Genomic DNA, 19,676 nt, shown 5'->3' with positions numbered 1-19,676 from the left:
TGCTTGCTATTTTCCCTTTATTAACTAAAAAGAAAATTTGACATGCCGCACGCGGTATGCGGCAAAATGTTTCGATTTATTTATGCGACGCTGTGCTGTTCTGTGGCTAAACCGCGCAAGCGGCCGCAAACGCTGCGCGGCTGACATCTCTAGTTTAGGCTATATACTGAATGAGTTCCATTATTGCTTATCTATGTTTTCTTACAATACAGATCTGATTATTGTTTTGTAATTGATTTTGCGTCTCAAATAAATTAACAACGAGATGGGAAAATTGGTTTTAAACGAACTCAATAAAACTCAACCTTCTATGAACCTTAAATCGATTAAAGAGGTAAGTGGACCGATACATTTAATTGGAGCAATGACAATCGATTTGTAGCAAATGTAGTCCAGTAAATAAGGTGAAAAAGGCAAAAAGGCAAAAATTTGTTTCATTGATTCATGACAAATAGGTACCACAATTTTTTCACAAAACGCCCCTCTCCAAAAAAAATACAGTGATCTAACATATCACCATAAAAGATACATTTTTCCCTTTGGAGTAAAACTTGAAATGCCTATAGTTACTCGAAATTGATCTCATAATAAAGAACATACGGGTGCATCAAACAACCCACTATCAGAAGTGACACAAGGATAACAAGAACTATCAGTAACACAATGAACACAAAGATCACAAGGAACAGAGGGATCGCAAGGAGCACAAGGAACATAAAGAAAACAAGCAACGCAAGAATCATTAGGACCGCAATGTATACAAGAAACGCAAAGATTACAAGAAACACAGGGATAATAGGGATCGCAAAAATAATAAGAAACACAAAGAATACAAGGAACACAAAAACCATCAGAACCGGAAGGTATTCAAGAAACAGGATAAACACAAGGATTACAAGGATCACAAGGCTCAGAATAAGGATCACAAGGTTCATAATAAAAATAAGGAACACAAGAATCATCAGGAGCGTGAGGTATACACGAAACACAAAGAGCTTGCAGATCACAATGAACACAAGATCACAATGAAAATAAGAAAAATAAACTTAAGAAACAAGGATACACAAAACGGTCAAAATTGGGTAATTCTAGTGTTGAAGGGTCGCACTTCCAGGCTCATTTCATGATTTGATTATGGGAAACGTTTTAGCCGCCAGGAACTTTCTGGGAAAATGGAGGACGTTGCACAATAATTTAGTGAAGTACATCGCGCGAATTGACGCACCCGATAATAAGATGCCCAAAGTTAGTGCGTTTTGCGCGATGCTCATGGACGTAGAAAATGATGGCTTTGGAGCTACGTTAATTTTTTCAAGAAATGGACCTGTACGGCGTGAGATACGGCGAAACCCTGGTGGATACCGAGGTATAGCTGCACTAAAAAAAATTACATCAGCGTGCTTAGCGACTCACCAGGCAACATTAACTTCGTGAAACCGACGAATGACCAGTTCGTTCCACGCCTTAGGCTGTTCCGTCTAAGTTTCGCGACAGTTTAGAGAAAGACATGGACGAAATACATCGGTGCTCTGTCTAGGCTCCGTGGCTCAGCATATTCCGCTCCTGGTGATTGCAGCGAAAAAAAAAAAAGGATTAACAGAATCTGTGTAGACTATCAAAAGTTAAAGTGATAAGTGATAGTATTCGACCAGAGCATATGCAGGGTTGCCACACAATTTCATGAAAAAAAGATCAAAGACATCCCAAGACATTTCCAAGAAGATATGTAGGTTTTTAAAGACCACTTAAGATTGGATCGCTTGACGTTCTTTGAATATAATTCAAAAACATAACACTATCAATACCATATAGCTAACAAAATTGAAAACAATTGAATAAGAAAGGGTGTCGAATGTTCATGAAACAATCATGACGCCAATCCTTGCTGCATTTTGCGTCATGGTTGTTTGTCGACTCGCTCTCCACTGAGCCTTTGTAGCTCAGTTGGAAGAGCAACGGGCCTAGCATGGCCGGTGCTGAGTTCGAACCTAACTGCAGGCGGTTTTATTGATTATTATCGATCGAGAGATTCAGTTAGTCTGAGATGACTTTAGGTGTATTGCGATAGGCAAGCCGTTATCGTTGGCTAAAATGTGATTTTAGAAGGGCTATATCACAGTTGTTGAACACGTGAGTGTGTGACTGTGTGTGTATGTATCTTTTATTCTGGTGACCGATATATTTTTCATCCTCCTTATTGTTTTTAAACTAATTTGCATTTTTTTGGAGGATATCGAACGTAAACCTCAATATGCACAGGGTTAGCTCAGCTGTTTTAGACGTACCGATGACGTAACCATCTGACGTCATGTTTGAACATTTTTATGCAGTTAGAATGTTATCATCAATCCGTTAAGTAAACTATTATACTTTTACCTCTGGATAATAGTCAATCGGACACTTTGTTTGTCTGATTTAAAGGTTGTTACATTTAACTCTTATTGGCCAAAATCACATTTATATTTTGATTTAAGCTTATCGGACCAACTAAGTGGTCCGTATAAGCACATAGTTTACGTTTTGAAGTAGCCTAGGCTGTTGTATATTTCTAAATGTTTTTTTGCGTTCATTTTAATTACAGCTGACTACACTGTTGTAAAAATATTTTGCTTGCGTCTATAGTTGAAGTTGTTGACCCCTGGTAGAAGAATCCTGGTAGAGGAAATCTTTAATATAGTTATTCAACTTTACTATGAACAATTGATTCATTTGTCTTAACTATAATTAAAAATGATTTATTTCAGGAACACTCTCCTGGTTGTTACGTCAAGACTCGTTACATCTTGGTTATAATCCAGTTCTTTGGAATGGTCAATTTAATGTGCCTAAGAAACAACATAACAATCGCTATCGTTCCCATGGTAACAAAAAAGCAACCCATGGTTGCAATTATCAACACTACAAACTCATGCCCCGACAGAGGAAAAAACTCAAGCATTTCAGTTCAGACAGTAAGCGGAAACCATCCATCAATGTTGGTTTTGTGTTTTTCTGATCATAGCTTAAGCATCAACTTAATTAGACTAGAAAGTTAAATACACTAACAACCCTAGCACAGTATTTTTTGCTGTCTAAACAACCAGTAGTCACAAATCTAAGTGCACTTCCTGTCTTTTAAAAGACATATAACCTCATTAGAGACAGTTACGTAATCTGTATTCGTTTTTTACCTTGGATAACAGAAAAAAGGCTAATATAATGAAGTGAGTATACTAAAAATCTATGACAAAACTGCATCTATCTTAAATGTAGCCCAATAACAACAGCTCATTACAGCTTTACGTGATAAAAATTTAGTTATGATCATATTGTATCACATCAAGCAAAAATCGTCATCTGTTTTGCGCAATTTAATAGTAATAGAACATGTTTGGCATTCAAGCCTGGGTTCATTTACTTTGTTACTACTTCTGTTTTGTATTATATACCTATTGTTTTACTTTGAGCTAAGCGAATAGCGTAGATTTAAAACTACGTGACGTTTGCTATTAATTAAACCTCTACTGTGGGCCTAAATGTCACACTTTGTCATCTCGGCATAAAACTGACCTCAATACTTTTTATTCAAGTCACTAAATCGTAGCAGGCAATTCCGTTGTAAAGGTACGAGTAGTACATAGAACAGATTTTAACAGCAAATATCTTTACAGAACGGTGCATTTAACTGGAACTCGGCACAACAAGGACTTTTATTGAGTTGTTATTATTATGGGTATGTTGCGTCCAATATTCCTGGCGCCTGGTTTTCCAAAAGGTTTGGCATGAAGTACACTGTTGGAATAATGACGCTCATGGCTTCAATACTTACTGTATGTATCCCATTTGTTGCCTACTTCAGCTTCGTTCTTCTTGTCATCGTACGAATATTAATTGGATTGCTACAGGTAAATAACACGAAATTTTTAAAACTGGCCAAAATTTATCGTAGAGTAACTATCATTATAAGAAACGACGGAAAACTTTATTATTTGGCCCAACCTCTTTTTAATACTACTCACTTGATCATGCAGTAGGATAATTACACTGGTCAATATATATTTTTATTGCATAAAGTTTGAGAAGTGTTTTCAGGTAAGTTTGGCGAGCTGATTCCAAATCTGTTGTCAGATTTTCTCTATCACATCAAGTTTTGGCTATCCGTATGTATTTTTGCAAAATAGTACCCGGGTTGAACTCTAGACTTCCAGTAAAGCAATTTGTTTGGAAATACAGTGGCCGATGAGACATATTCTCACTACTAGACAAGCATTTACTCTGGCAGGACGTTATAAAATAATTATAATAGGCTTACCTCATCATATAGCCCGATCAATAAAAAATTGTGTGCGGTTAAAGCAAAGTGGGGAAGGGGGCGGAGTCATCACTCAAGCACCTCAAAGACACAACATCGCCATCTTTATCCAGTGAGTGTATCTTACTTCAAAAGTCCTTTTTGGGGACCAGTACGAAAGCTAGGCGCCTCAAAAGGTTTGTGGGCCTACAACCTAAGTTGAATCGCTCAAAAGGAAAATATACCAAGCTCCAGTTCGGTGTCCCAACGGTTTGGAAAGAACCATTAAATCCGTTACATTACTGCTGCTTTTGCCTCAGTAATGTCAAAGGGTTTAACAAAGCGAAAAAACATTCCCTAAAACCGTAGCATACGTTTTACAAACCGACCCATTCCTTATTGCGATGATATACCCATCCCAGTATTTGCTGAGTTGCCTAAGATTGACAAGGCAGGTTTTTCTTAGTCCCAGTTTTATATACTGATTCTGATAAAAAAAAAGGACAAGAACACCGGGCTGAATCTTGCTCAACCTTATTCTCTGTATAGTCAATATGAAGTAAATGATCTTGTGTGTTACTTAAATCTGCCTTAACAGACTGCTGAAATGTTGGTTTCTAAACTGGAAGAAAATCTTGTGCGATTTGGTACGTGTCTCATTCCTGTGGGTCATTCAGTAGGCCTATTCACGAATGGCTGATTTGTGTGGACCTAAGAAAATTGTTAATCATATTTTCAGTTAATAAGGATACTTTTTACAGTATTTTTTGTCTTACTGGGATAGTAGAGCGTCGAAGGAGCATTGCGTAAAAGAGTAAGGACCCTCAAAGATCAATTTGATACCCATGTATCGTAATTAACGAACCGCTTGTTGACCACAAAAACATCACTCTCAAACATCTCCCACCATTGCACATTTAACTCAGAGTGATGAAGCATGTTGTTAATTTCCTGATCAAGATTCAGACTGTTTTGCTTACCTTTTTTTTCCTGGGATTAGCGAATGGCAGAAAATTGTGATGTACCGCAGATATACATTGCTTAGAGATCGCAATTTTTATGACCAGTCTTGAAGTTTGACCTCGGACTGCATTGCTGATGTGGTCAAATACTTCCTCGGAAACAAGAGGTCTCACAACTACAAAGAGATCATAGAGGGACTCGTCTTCAGTTTGCAATCACTGGGGTTTAACATGAAGATTTTTCCAAGTCATGTACAGTGACCTCAACGTGTTACCGCAAAGTCTTAGTGATGTTAGTGACGAGCAGGGTGAACGATTCTATCAGGATATCAAGCTGATGGAGGAGCGATATCAAGGGAACTGACAGTGTTATGTAATGGCTATTTATTGCTGGAGCTTAGTTAGAGATGTTCCGAAAACCCAATATAAAAGAAATTTTTTACTGTCGTTATAACAAGAATAATGGCTACCAAAACTGTTTAAGCAGGAATTTAATGCTAATTAGGACTTTCAATTAGAACTAGGCTCATTTATTATATGATTTGTCGGTTTTACAATATTGTTATCTGAAAGTATTTTTTTCTATTTGAAACTTAAAATAGCAGTTTTCACTAAACTAGTTTAAATTCCAACTTGATGTAGTAGGAAAACACTAATACCAGATTTGGAATCAGTGGCAAAAAAAAGTACACTAGAATCATTTGGAAATACCTGTTCAAGAAAATTGTGTATAATATAAACATATACATATATAATATAAATATATACAATCTATACATATATTATAAAGCCAAAATAGCACACCAAGCTTTAAATAATTCCGGTTTAATTTATTTACGATTTTATATTTAGAGTTTTTCGTACATTTAGCAAGAGACAGAAAAAAATTGGCCAAACCGGTTTTAGCTTAGAAATTTCGTTTAGGCAAAACTAAATTCGTTTGATACAAATAATTTATAAAGATGTATAGTATAAGAACTAGAAAGGAACAAAATAGTTTCTGCATGACGTATTTGAAATTATCACTGGTAAAGGGTAGATCTGCCAAAAAAAGCCAAAAAACAAAAATAGGGCTTTTTGCCACCCTGCCACCCTGGCCAAACCGTTTATCTTATACGGGTCTGAATGCTGGAGCGAAACCAAAAACGATATTTACAAATTAAACCCGTTTCATAGTAAGTGCCTCAGGTAGATCTGTCGGATGTTCTTGCCTCAAATTACGTTTAAGTGAAACTATGCAGGATTACACAACATAGTTAATGAAACGAAATGTGAACGATTAAGATAGCGTTGACATGTAATGCACATGTACAGTAATCGTGTTCCGAAATGTGCAAAGACTTTACCTGGTAAACGAAAACCTGAAAACCGTAAATTAAAATGGCGGCGATCGATCGTATCCCACTTTAGCATAAAGTGTTTAAGTCTAACATAAGGAACAGCCAACGTGCTGCTCAATACCGCAAACAATAGAAAGGATTAATAGCCCCTTATGCCCCGACTGGGGTCAAAATTTAGTTGATTGATTAAAACGTAATTTCATAATAAAAAGACTTAGAAAACAATTTAATTTTTTGTTAAGCTTGTTTCAAACTGTATTTTACCTTAATAGGCATTTTGAATAATCAAAATTTTAAGCCATATGGCTTGGCCGTATATTTCGGTTAATTAAATTTTAAGTTAAAATTTATGTTTAACATGTAATAACTGCGCAATGTGTTTTTTTATATTGAAAATATAAAACACGCTTAATTGGTTGGAGACGGGTGATCGTGCATTTTTTGCACAATGTGCGCAAAAATGTGCACGCGACTTTTTTCCGAATGTGCACACATTTTTTCGAATGTGTTTTGGATAGGTAATGCGGCCAGCATTTTATGCATCTTTTTTAAATGTTTTCCTATTACTCTTTATCTTTTAACTCTGCTCGACTAACTGTACTCCTTTAACTCTTCTCCTCCAACTCTACTCTCTACCTTTCTTCATTAACTCTACTTCTCTAACTCTACCAACTACCCTTCTCCACTTACCATTCTCCTCTAACTCTCAACTTCTAAATTTACTCCTCTAACTGTCTTCCAACTCTTCTTCAAAATCATTCACAAACTCTTCCTCCAACTTCGTCCGACTCTTCTTTTGAACTTTCCCTCAACTCTTCCTTTGACTGCGACTCTTCCCACTCTTCCTTCAACTCGTTCTCAAATTTTAATTCTGACTCTTTCTCCAATTGTTCCTTTAACTCTTCCTACGACTATTTCACCGACTCTTGCTTCAACTCTGACTCCGACTCTTTTCCAACTCTTTCAACGGCTATACCTCCGACTTTTACTTTAACTCAACGACTCCAACTCTTCCACCTCTTCCATCAACTCTTCCTTCGATTGTTCCTCCGACTCAAAAAGCCATTTTTAAATGTGAGCACATATTTTTAAAAAGTACACACTTTTCTAAAGGCATTTTAAAATGTGCGCACATTTTTTGCTCATTACCGCGTGCACATTTCACATTGTGCAAAACAACGCCACGTCCCCTGTTACTTTGTAGGGTTCTTTTTCCCCATCGGCAATAGGTTCTTGGAGTTCTTGGGGTCCCCCATGTGAACGTAGTTTGTTTATATCAGTGGTTGGCTCAGGAGGAACATTGGGAATATTTCTTAACCTTGTCGTTTCTGGAATATTAGCTAAAAAACTTGGTTGGCAAGCTGTATTTTATGTAACAGGTAAAGTGGAAATTTAATGATATAAAATAGCGAATACCGCTATAACTATTCGTTTTAAAATAAGGCTGAACAATTGGCATATTTAGATTGGAATTACTTGTGCAATTTACGACAACATCGTCAATGTCCCATCTAAAAGTTTTTCTTACGTGTTTGAGGAAAAACGAAAGAATTTACTTGTGCAGCGGTGCAATTCAAATTTATATTATCTTCAAAACAACAAGGAATTTTTTATCATTTTTTAAAGTTTAATTTACCCATTAGTAATCTCAAAGCAATCGCTGATCTAGGATTTTATGTTTGGGGGCCAGTGAAAACATTTCAAAGGTGACGTCGCACTTTTACGTCATAACTTGACATAACCAAGTTACGTAGTAACCTTTTCAAACACCATAGGATGGGACGCAGCAACCTCAGTAACAACGAGCACCAAGCAATCAGAAGTGCACTTTATATGTTTGCTTCGTTAAATATTATGGTGTTGCTTTCAATGCAGCTACATTACAAAGCTGTGGATCTGCTAAAAGGGAAAAGATGCTTTTAATATTCTTAGGTTGCTAAAACTTTGATCTAAAAGGGTGCGATGCGACGCACAATTCCTTTAGCCTAAATGATTTTATTAAAATAGGCTTACAGGTACTAGAAACATCATTCAGATTGAAATTTCCATTTACGTATAATTAAAACAATCACAAAAATTCATTACGTGTACGAACTTCCCTCCGTCCCTATATCCGCCCCCGGCATAAATTTAATGTTTGTACAGAGATATAAATAAAGGTGTCGGACAGTTAAAGCCCTGCACCAAAGTACATAAAACAACAGTAAAAAAATAACTTTGAATCAGTTTGACATTTAGAATGTAGGGCCGGCTGTTTTATGAACATGGTCAATTGTTTTTACATTTTTCAAGTGGTAATTCATTTAATTTTTATTGATCGAGCTTCACCTTGGGCTTTAAAGTTGTTATCATTTCGGGTCATGACTGTAGCTTACGAGTTGTTTATGACATCTGAATTATTTCACAATTTCTAGATTTCGATGTTAGGACCTTAGTTAATGCCTTGATTTTGGGGTGTAAAAATTCTGATTTAGATTGTTTGTGTTAAGTAATATCATTTGGGATCACTTACCGCACTATTATATAGGTCAAATTGTCTTGTTTCTTTGTCATGAAATACAAGCGAATTTTTAAGAAAGTTACTTAAAATGATAATTTTATGGTAAAAAAAATATTTTTTAACACCGTTGAATGCACTTTTCTCAGTCACTCAACCAAACACTAAATGCATTCATTCAAAAAAATAATTAAATATGTTCATAATTGTCACGAACGTAATAATGTGCCCACTATTTGGGAAATACTTCGACGCTTTTCTGCCTAGATACACAGAAGTGTTAACCTACAGCAGGGGTCGGCAACCCCTGGCACACGTAAAATAATGTTGTACAATAATAATGTTTGTACCACTTGTGGCACGCGAGATGATTTTCAGGGCACGCCAATTGATTCAACGCTCATGTTATATCACCTTAGAAAAGTACAACCATTACATCACTACCACATTATTAACATTATTATTACATCACTAACACTAGCGCTAACTAAATGGTTGATTACATTTCCAGTTCGTGTCACGAATAAGAGTCTTAACTGTTCGTATTACGTCACAATGCCCCAAAAGGCATTCTACATCAGTGGTTCTCAACCGCCGGTTCGCGTCAACTTTCCTGCCGGTCCGTCAAATATATTACAATTTTATATCTTAATTGCAAAAGGCAAGATGTTGAAGGCTGCTTGTCCATCAAATTTAAAACTTCGTCAGTTCCGTAATTTGCAGCATTGTGACGTAACATAGAGTTAATCGTCTACTTTGGACTTTATTGAACGTCACAATGCTGCAAGTGTTGTGCCAAACTGTTTAAAATTAGGCTACAACTCGTTTAAGTCTTAAATTGTAAGACAAAAAATTCAATAGAACCACGTATAACACGTATGATATCAAAAAGGCAGCATTACATTGAAGTTTCCGTTATTTGCTTTTAAGTTGCATACTTTTGTCGTTATAAACATTTTAGTTTAATTTAAATTTTTGAAGGTCCACCGGTCGGTTTTACCGGTCCGTATGCTAAAAAGGTTAAGAACCACTGTTCTACATTAAAAGCAAGCACGTGTGTTGTTGTGCGACTGAAAAACCAACTAAAAGCGAAATTTATAGCTAACATTTTTAGGTATCGGCTGAAAAACATTGAAGTTTATTCCCTAAGAGATACCTAAATTAGATGTCAGATCACAGGGCAGCAGAGTCGGTTGTAGGACTCGAATCCGACGTGTGCGCATGCGCACGACAAAATAGCGAAACTGATAAGGCAGAAAACTGTAGCCGTGGTTGCCAGTGCAAAACTAAACATAGAAAAATGTTTGGCACGCAAGTTGTTGTGATTTTGAAAGTATTCATAAACCGTCACGCTGAGTACAAAAGGTTGCCGATCCCTGACCTACAGTTAGGCTTTCAGTTGCTCATAAAAACACACGTGTTTGCACTGCCACTTTTAATGTAGAATGACCTGCTTTAACGCAGTAAACATGACGCCACTTTTTGGGAATTATGACGTAACAGGAACGGCTAGTCGTAAACAAAACAACAAGTTTAGCGTACAAGCAGGGCTGGGGAGCCACCGCAAAATAGCATTAGCTCCGGCTCCAGCTCCGGAGTCGTAAAACATAATCCTTTGGCTCCGGCTCCAGCTCCGGAGTAGTAAAACTCATATCCTTTGGCTCCGGCTCCAGCTCCGGAGCCATCAAACACACACCCAACGACTCCGGCTCCAGCTCCGGTGCCACCAGTCACTTATTCAATGGCAAGTTTTACAAATTGCTTTTGGCTAACTAACATTGGAGATGGAACAAAATATAATTTATTAGCTTTAGCACCACAAATTGAAAAATGGCTCCAGCTCCACAAAAATAATAAAAAGGGCTCCGGCTTCGGCTCCAGCTCCACAAAAATAATAAAAATGGCTCCGGCTCCGGCTCCACAAAAATAATAACAATGACTCTGGCTCCAGAGAAAATGCTTAGCTCCGAGCTCCGGGCTCCAGCTCCCCAGCCCTGCGTACAAGGAAAGAATATTACCTACAATCGTTAGATTTGTGACAAAAGTGGAAAGAACTATAGAAAATCTGGAAATATGTCAAAAATATTATTGTTCATGGGTCAACCACAAGTAACAATTTTAAAGTCAGCTTTAAGAAAAGTGTGGTAAGGAATTTCAGTAATAATTTATAAAAAGCCTCTTTTTTAATTGTATCGCTCGATAAAACTGTTTTTTACTTGTGTCCCTTTGAAAAAAAAAAACTGTTTTGCAAGTATAGGGGTGCAAAGATCAAATAAAACATGTTTTTACATTAACGTTCGCGCGTTGTTAAAGGTATAGTAAACGTATATTTATTTTTTCTTTTATATCCCTAGGGAACAAAAAATAAAGGATAAGCATGTTTTTCCAGTGTAGGGTTGAAAAATCTGCTCCAACAAGTAAACTTGTACTTAATTAGTATAACTTTATCAATATTTTTTAAATAAGAATAGTCTGTAAGATAACGGCAAAGTTTTAATTTTTAAACGCGAGGGGTTTGAAATTAATTGTTACTGACCAAAACGGTTGAGTAGAATATGATTACTTTTGCTATACAAGGAAAACAAAAAAAGGTAAAATTTACTCTCAACAAATAAACTAATTTTTTCGGTTCAGGTGGGGCTGGAGTGGTATGGAGTTTATTTTGGATTTGTCTTGTTCATAATTATCCTGAAAATCATCCAAGAATATCAAAACAAGAAAAGCAATACATCGAACGAACAACTCGTCAAACTAACCAAATCAAAGAGGTGCAGTTCAAACAAGACTTGCTTTCAATTTTTTTTAGTTCGATTTTGCAGCAATATACCGGATTTGTTTTCAAACCACAAAAAATAGAATCCAAAATTGTAGAAAAAATGATCTGCTTGTCAGCAAATTCGGCGAGTAATCTTACAAATTGGTAATATACGTAAATTTTATAAAGTTAAAGTTTTCTGACTTTGCAGAATAAAAAAAAAACAGACAAATTTACATTTTATTAATACATACAGCGAGGTAGCACAAATTGTATTACTTCAGCGAAATTATTTTTTGCTTTATTGCGATTTGTCGCTTCTATAGTTTCGAACGAAAATCAACATGCATTATAGTTTTGATACAGAAAATAAAAACAAATGTTGTATATAGGACTTGTGCACGATCTAATTACCAATGTATTATTTTTAAAGTAAAAGTAAACCAATCCCAAAGATAAAAATTACAGTTGTAGGCATTTATGTACACAATTTCTCAATGCTAGATGTTATATGCATAAATTTTGCATTTTAAGTTTTGTTTTTACTTCATTATAATGGCGGTATAGTGGTACGTTTATTGCTAAATTTTGCGCTTTTGGCTCTTACAACCAGATGTTTATAGTGTTAATTAATTTTTTAAGAAATTTGAAGGATCCTCACCCCCTTGGAAGTGTGTGGCAACTTCCTTTCCTCTATGGGCAACTTGTGTTGCATTGTTTTCCAGCAATTGGGGAAATTATACGATGATAAATTTGCTACCTACTTATGTGGCAACTGTACTTAACTTTGATATTACTGCGGTGTGTTCTTAATATTAGTTGTGACGAACATGAATGTCGACACGCTCTGAACTAAAAGTTCTATTATAGTTTAATTTCTGTGGATGGAATATTTGGACTAAAATAGATTACTTATAGGCAGGGCTGTACAGTCGGAGTCAGATTCGGGACTCGGGACTTAAGTAAGACTACGAATTGTAAAAGTGGAATAGCATAAGGTGGATATTTGTCAACCATGTTTTGTGAGTGGATGAATTTTATGACACCCCTACAAGTGGATTGCTAAATATCCACCGTGTTTAGTTGCGTAAATGGGCTGAATATAGGCTGTAGTGTAGAATCTGAGCTGAACTTAAGACTGGACGAATTCCTACATTTGGCTGGAGTCGGACTCGTGAATTGGATCCCTGTGTATAAGTCTTTCTTTCATGAGCCACTTTAGTTTTTGTGCTGTAAATATCACGCTCACTATCAATATCGGCGCAAAATTCCAACTCTAAATGTCTACTCTAAAACACTCAAAAATTTTGTTGCAATTCAAAAATTAGCTTAGTTGTAAGTTGAATAGACGTTATCTATGTTTTATATACAGAGTGGATACCTCTCAGCATTGCCCTACATCAATAATTTCATAGTTGTGGTGATCGCCGGGTATACCACCAGTCTAGCACTAAACAAAACCAACATATCAATTGGAGTTTTAAGAAAAATCAACCAGACCTTGTCTCTTCTAACGACCGCAATATTCCTTGTTCTGGTGGGTTACGTTGGATGCAATGCGACTGCAGCTGTGGCCTTCTTTTGCATCGCAGCTGGGGCTCACGCATTAACAAGTAAGAGATTTGCCACTAACCTGAAAGTCGTGAAAAACTTGTTTGATTTGTTTATTTTCTTTCGAATTAGACTAGACACTCGAATGCTAACATCGAAGTAAATTATGTTTTACTTTAAATAAGAGTGTTGTATTTTTGTGCACTGCTAGGTTGAATGGTTTATACAAATATAAAATCAAGTTTCTCATCCAATAAAGATTTTACTGTTTTTTCTCAGTTACCGGTTGCATCGCGAACACAGTGGACATAGCTCCACGCTACAGCGAGATAATGTTCGGTATCTGCAACACATTTGGAAACATTTCTGGATTTGTTGCCCCTCAAATAGCCGGATTTATTCTTCTCGGAAATGTAAGTGGTGTTCATAGACTGTAGCAAAGATCCACATCAGCAATGTTTTAACAACCGCAACACAGCAAGGCTGCAGAATCGTAGTCGGTTTGTTTTGCTCAAGAACTCTGGACTCGACTAAGTCTGCTTAAGACTACCAAAGTCCCGACGGTGCAAATGCGCTATGCCAAACTTCGAAACTGAAAAGGCAGCAAACTGAACAATATTAAGATGTAATAGCACATGGTGGAATATTTCAATATTTTAACACCCGCAAACAGAAAATGAGTTGCTGTGGTACTTTATGTTGAAGTGTTGTTTACATGTTGCATGTTATACAGAAGTTTATGTTCACTGTTTGCATGTTATACAGAAGTTTATGTTTACATATTTTTAGAGTTCGATTGGACAATGGCAAATGGTGTTTTGGGTGTCGGCTGGTGTGGAAGTGTTTGGAACTGTGTTCTACTTAATGTTTGCCTCAGGAGAAGAACAGAAATGGGCCAAGGAAAATCCGGAATCCCAGGAAATTTCTAGAGCCTTGCTAGAATGAGTAATTGGTCCCACGCATGATTTGTGTTTGCAACTCAATGTGTCCTACTTTAGAACAAAACCTTATTCTTCAAAATGTAACTAAACTAATTTTAAATGTTTGACTGGATTTTGCAGTTGAACTTCTCATCGATGTAGCTCCGATGTTAATTCCTATCAAAATAAACTTGCTCAACACGCTATACTTTTTTGTACTAAATCACTTTTTAACAGCATTTTCAGTTATTGGAGGTTATTTGCAAATCGCAGTATTCAAAAATATATCGGCATTAGTCTTCCACAGTGAGGCAAAACGAATTTTGATGCTTCCAGTCTACCAATAATTTTTTCACTTAGTCTTTCTGCAGTTTTCACAGTATGTATAAAATAGAGCTTAGCAATACAAGTGTCAGACAGCAGTTAGTGTATAGGGTTTCTCATCGGAGACCCTCGTCCCATAGCCTCCTGTCACTGGTTTAGCTAACAATTTAAGCAAACATAAAAAATAACCATCATACTTTCACAAAAAATACCCACAACACTTCCACATTCAATAACAGCAAGGAAATTTGTTTAAACCTTATATACCTCACCTATATGCTGTTTAGACCCTTATTTTACGCAATAAGAAGCGGAAGTTCGTAATATTTTGATTTTGCTAAATCTCTTTACTAAAGATCGACTAAAAACATTAAAGTGATTGTTGAAAATAGTTTAATAAGTATAAAGGTCAATAGGATTTTATTTATCAGCCTATTTATACTACAACAATATTATCAATTTGGTCGAGAATAGTTTGCTGTTGCCATAGCAACGAACATGTCTTGCAAATGCAGACGGTGTTTGTAAATTACATAAGAATATATGTTTCGGGGGGCCCAAAGCTGCTTTTGTATTTAATAAGTGCACCTCCAAGTTTTTAAATAATTATTTATTTGGCAAAGCCTTTGCAAAAGTGATTTTCCGGTTAGCTAACGACAAACAAACTAAACAAACTGACATTTATCTAACTCTAAACCAGCCTTTCTTAACCTGGAGTAAATTTAACCTACCATAAGGGGTAAATTTTTTCGTTTTAGTGGGTAAATGTGCTATCAATCAAATATTCACATTAGATAACGGGACAAAAAACTATGTAAGCTGTAAGCTTTAACCCTCCTCTGTACGGCGAGAGAAAAAAGAACCCCCTATATGCATGGTGCGACGCCTAGCGGAACTCTTAACGTACCATATATAATAAAATACTTGTCACTGGGTGGCAACACACAAACCCAAGGCGAGTCTTGGGGTAGCCTTATTCTATTCTTAAAACGTAACTGTGAGTGCCTAGTGCAGGGGTCGGCAACCTTTCGTACGCAGTGTGCCAGTTTATGAATACTGTCAAAATATCAACAACTCGCGTGCACAACATTTTTCTCTGTTTGGTTTCGCACTGGCAATCAGGGCTGCGGAGTTGGTTATAACAACCCGAGTCCGACTCTGGCCGAATATGAGATTTCATCGCGTCCCGAGTCCAATATACAGTTTGCTGCCTAAATCAGTTTCGAAATTTGGTAGTGCAAATGCCGCACACGTCGGACTCGGGTAGTTTTACCTGGTCTTACTCGAGTCCCAAGTGCGACTCAGCAGCCCTGCTGTGATCTGACATCTGATTTACGTATCTTTTTTGAAATATAGGTACTTCGATGCTTTTAAGCCGATACCTAGAAGTGTTAACTACCAGTTTCGTTTTTGTTAGTTTCTCAGTCGCACAAAAACACACGTGCTTACTTTTAATGTAGAACAGTGGTTCTCAACCTTTTTTGCTTACGGACCGGTAAAATTTTAAAACAAATGTTGCGGACCGATGGACCTTTCAAAAATTAATTCAAAAAATTTGTGACAAACGTATACAACTTAAAAGCAAATAACGAAAACTTTAAAGTAATGAGAAATTTGCTACTGTCTTATTGATACCATACGTGTTATACGTGGTTCTATTTAAGTTTTTCACATACAACTGGTCTTAAAGTTTAGGACTTAAACAAGTTGTAACCCACTTTTATACAGTTATTTGGCGGACAGGCAGGAAAGTTGACGCGGACCGGCGGTTGAGAACCACCGATGTAGAGTTCCCTGCTTTAACGTTGTAAACGTTACGCCAAATTTGAGGCATTGTGACGTAATACGAACAGTTAGTGGTAAACAACAAGTATAACGCTCACAAAAAATAATATTAAGTACAACACAGTTAAGACACTTATTTGTGACACAAATTGAAAATGTGTGCAACCATTTAGTTAGCGCTAGTGTTAGTAATGTAGTAGTAATGGTAATAATGTGGTAGTGATGTAATGGTTGCACTTTCTTAAGATGATATAACGTGCGCGCTACATCATTTGGCGTGTCATGCGAAATCATCTTGCGTGCCACAAGTGGCACGCGTGCCAGGGGTTGCCGACCCCCGGCCTAGTGCACTAGGCTTTCTTTTCAGAGTCGATTCTTTGGGGGTAATTTTGCTGAAAAATCTACGGCCACCTAGCATACGAAATTGCATTAACGAGTGGGCAAGTCTAGAATCCTACCACAATATTTCGGCATTTTGACCGAATTTAGAATTGTGTAGTTGCTCTTGTGCTGGGTCTACCCTAATGATGAACATACGTCAGAAAGAGCCAACCCTCTTCTGTACGACGAGAGAAAAAAAAACTATATGCATAGTGCGAAGCCTAGCGGAACTCTCAACGTAACCTATAGTATAAAATACTTGCCACTTATAGGTGTCAGCACAGAAACCCCGGCCGAGTCTTGTGGTAGCCTTATTCTATTCCTCAAGCGTAACTATGAGTGCCTACTGCATTAGGCTTTCTTTACAGAGTCGATTCTTTAGGGTTAATTTTGCTGGAAAATCTACGGCCGCCTAGCATACGAAATTGCATTGACGCGTGGGCAAATCTAGAATCCTACCACAATATTTCGGCATTTTGCCCGAATTTAGAATTGTGTAGTTGCCCCTGTGCTGGGTCTACCCTAATGATGAACACACCGTCAGAAAGAGCCAACTCTCTTCTGTACGGCGAGAGGAAAAAAACCCTATATGCATTGTGCGACGCCAGCGGACCTCTTAACGTAACCTATTATAAAATACTTGCCACTGTAGGTGGCAGCACAAAAACCCCGGTCGAGTCTTGTGGTAGCCTTATTCTATTCATAAAACGTAACTATGAGTGCCTACTGCATTAGGCTTTCTTTACAGAGTCGATTCCTTGGGGGTAATTTTGCTGGAAAATCTACGGCCGCCTAGCATACGAAATTGCATTAACGAGTGGACAAGTCTAGAATCCTACCACAATATTTAGGCATTTTGCCCGAATTTTGAATTGTGTAGTTGCCCTTGCTGGGTCTACCCTAATGATGAACACACCGTCAGAAAGAGCCAACCCTCTTCTGTACGGCGAGAGAAAAAAAAACCCTATATGCATGGTGCGACGCCTAGCGGACCTCTTAACGTAACCTATATTATAAAATACTTGTCACTAGTTGGCAGCACAGAAACTCCGGTCGAGTCTTGGGCTAGGTAATAAAGCACGTATATATTTAAAATGAATTTTTTTAATCAAAATACGTTATTACATGCTCGGGCGCACGTGGACAGCATAAAAGGTTGCGCTTCCGTATGTTGTGTTGACCTCGCCGCGGTACATCCGGATTTTGTAACATGTCTGTTTTGACTATATGCAACCATTTTTTACTTTTCAAGTATTTAAACTTTTCCAAACTCAAGTTACGTTTTATCCAGCGGTAAACCAACTACCGTCCGCGTGAGTTCCCTCTCGTAGTTTAAGGCTAGAGGCTCGTTATGTTAATGTATGATAAAAAAACTAAATTTTGATTTTATTGTGAACTGAACGACATATTTGTAAAGCTATATATATTAGTTTTATATTTTTTATGTGTGTTATGTTAAGTAATAATCAAGTCAATAAAATACGACACAAATTTTAAATATTGATGCGCAATGTTTTCCATTTTTATACTAATACAGCCTTTTATAAAAAAAAACGTTAAGTGACCACTTAAGAGTGGTTAACTAAGGCAAAAAATTCAAAGGAGATTAAGCGTTTTTATTTTCAGATGAGAATTAAGCGCAAAATTACAAAACAACTCAGTACAATACAAAATATATATTTTTTTTCATTAAATTATAAAACATTGCTGAGCTCTCGGCTGGTTGTAATATTAGCTCGTTTACTTATCGTCGTGTATTTCTGTAGGTTTTCCGCCAAAAACGTTCGATCCTGACGTGCATTTCACGAGTGCATTTCTATTTTTCGACAGTCTGAAAATGACATTTTCTGTTTGGCCCTCCAGGGACTACGTTATCCCTTAGTAAAACCGAGTCGCCGACGTTAAATGCGTTGTCATCTGCGTTTCTGTTGAAATGCGCCTCCATTCGCTGGCGCTGCTTGACGAGGGTAGTCCGAACAACATCTTCGGCACGAACAAGTGGGTCGTGAAGGCTCTTGATATTGTCGTTTATGAAATGCGACTCTTCCGATCCTGCTCCGACCAAGTCCGCAGGTAGCCACAATTGTCGACCTGTTAATAAGAAAAGTGGTAAAAATCCCGTACTTTCGTGGGTAGGCGTACTCGCATTGTACGACGCCACAACAGCAGACAGTGCTTCATCCCAGGAGCGTTCATCTTTTAGGAGGTAATTTCGAATCATCGAGATTATCGTCCTGTTGTTTCGTTCAACACCTCCGTTGCTGGCGGGATGGTAACTAGTCGTGCGTGACTTGGGGGGCTTTTGGTGTTTTTGAGGGTTTCTTGTTAAACTCGCACTCACGACATTCCATGCAATACCGCTCAGTCTCCTCGCGCCAGCCTGGCTAGAAGTGTCGTTCACCTTGGCGCATGTTTTACGAATCTTTTTTACGAAAGTGACCACCGCCTAGCTTTGTATCGTGAAGTAAATTGAAGATTTTGGGCCTTAGTTCCCGCGGAGTAACGAGTCTTAAAAGTGTTTTTTTTTTCTGGTCGTAGAAATGAATGACCCCGTCTCTAAGTTTCAATTGGCCAAAGTGACTCAATAAGTGCCTGGTCGTACGTGATGCATTTGACACAGCGTTATATGGGGGTCTGTGTCCTTGGTTTAACCATTGGAAAGCTGGAGCTATTTCTGGGTCTTGCTCCTGGGCTTGCGCAATCTCACCCATTGTCAAACACTATAGAGGCACGAACATCGATAGTGGCAATTTTCGGCGCATCGGTTAACTGGTCTTCGCCTATTCGACTAAGAGCGTCTGCATTTTTATGTTTGACACCCGGACGATGTATTAGATTAAAATCGTATTGCGACAGGTGCTCGACCCATCGAGCACACTGGCCATAGAGGT

General features: G+C 37.5%; 1 protein-coding gene across 2 annotated transcripts; it reads left to right on the top strand.

Moving 5' to 3' along the window:
* Positions 1-213: 213 nt before the first annotated feature.
* LOC146140748 (sialin-like) lies at positions 214-14,498 on the top strand. 2 transcript variants are annotated; one of them, XM_083391633.1, is made up of 9 exons: positions 214-334; positions 2,745-2,951; positions 3,651-3,884; positions 7,777-7,951; positions 11,704-11,837; positions 12,467-12,625; positions 13,197-13,437; positions 13,655-13,788; positions 14,165-14,498. In XM_083391633.1, exons 1-9 carry the CDS (start codon positions 266-268, stop codon positions 14,318-14,320), a joined length of 1,509 nt encoding a protein of 502 aa, XP_083247759.1. In that variant the 5' UTR covers positions 214-265; the 3' UTR covers positions 14,321-14,498. The 2 variants fall into 2 exon arrangements, with proteins under 2 accessions (XP_083247759.1, XP_083247760.1); XM_083391634.1 differs by lacking the exon at positions 12,467-12,625.
* Positions 14,499-19,676: the final 5,178 nt, after the last annotated feature.

Source organism: Ascidiella aspersa, chromosome 6, assembly GCF_963924565.1.
Source record: "Ascidiella aspersa chromosome 6, kaAscAspe10.2, whole genome shotgun sequence".
NCBI lineage: Eukaryota > Metazoa > Chordata > Ascidiacea > Phlebobranchia > Ascidiidae > Ascidiella > Ascidiella aspersa.
This window is presented reverse-complemented; position numbering and strand designations above follow the sequence as displayed.

Excerpts from the sequence above, each read along its gene's own strand:
- LOC146140748 (XM_083391633.1), top strand. The coding sequence starts at position 266 with ATGGGAAAATTGGTTTTAAACGAACTCAATAAAACTCAACCTTCTATG. Across the intron at positions 335-2,744 it reads ACCTTAAATCGATTAAAGAG|GAACACTCTCCTGGTTGTTA; the intron begins GTAAGTGGACCG and ends GATTTATTTCAG. Across the intron at positions 7,952-11,703 it reads AGCTGTATTTTATGTAACAG|GTGGGGCTGGAGTGGTATGG; the intron begins GTAAAGTGGAAA and ends TTTTCGGTTCAG.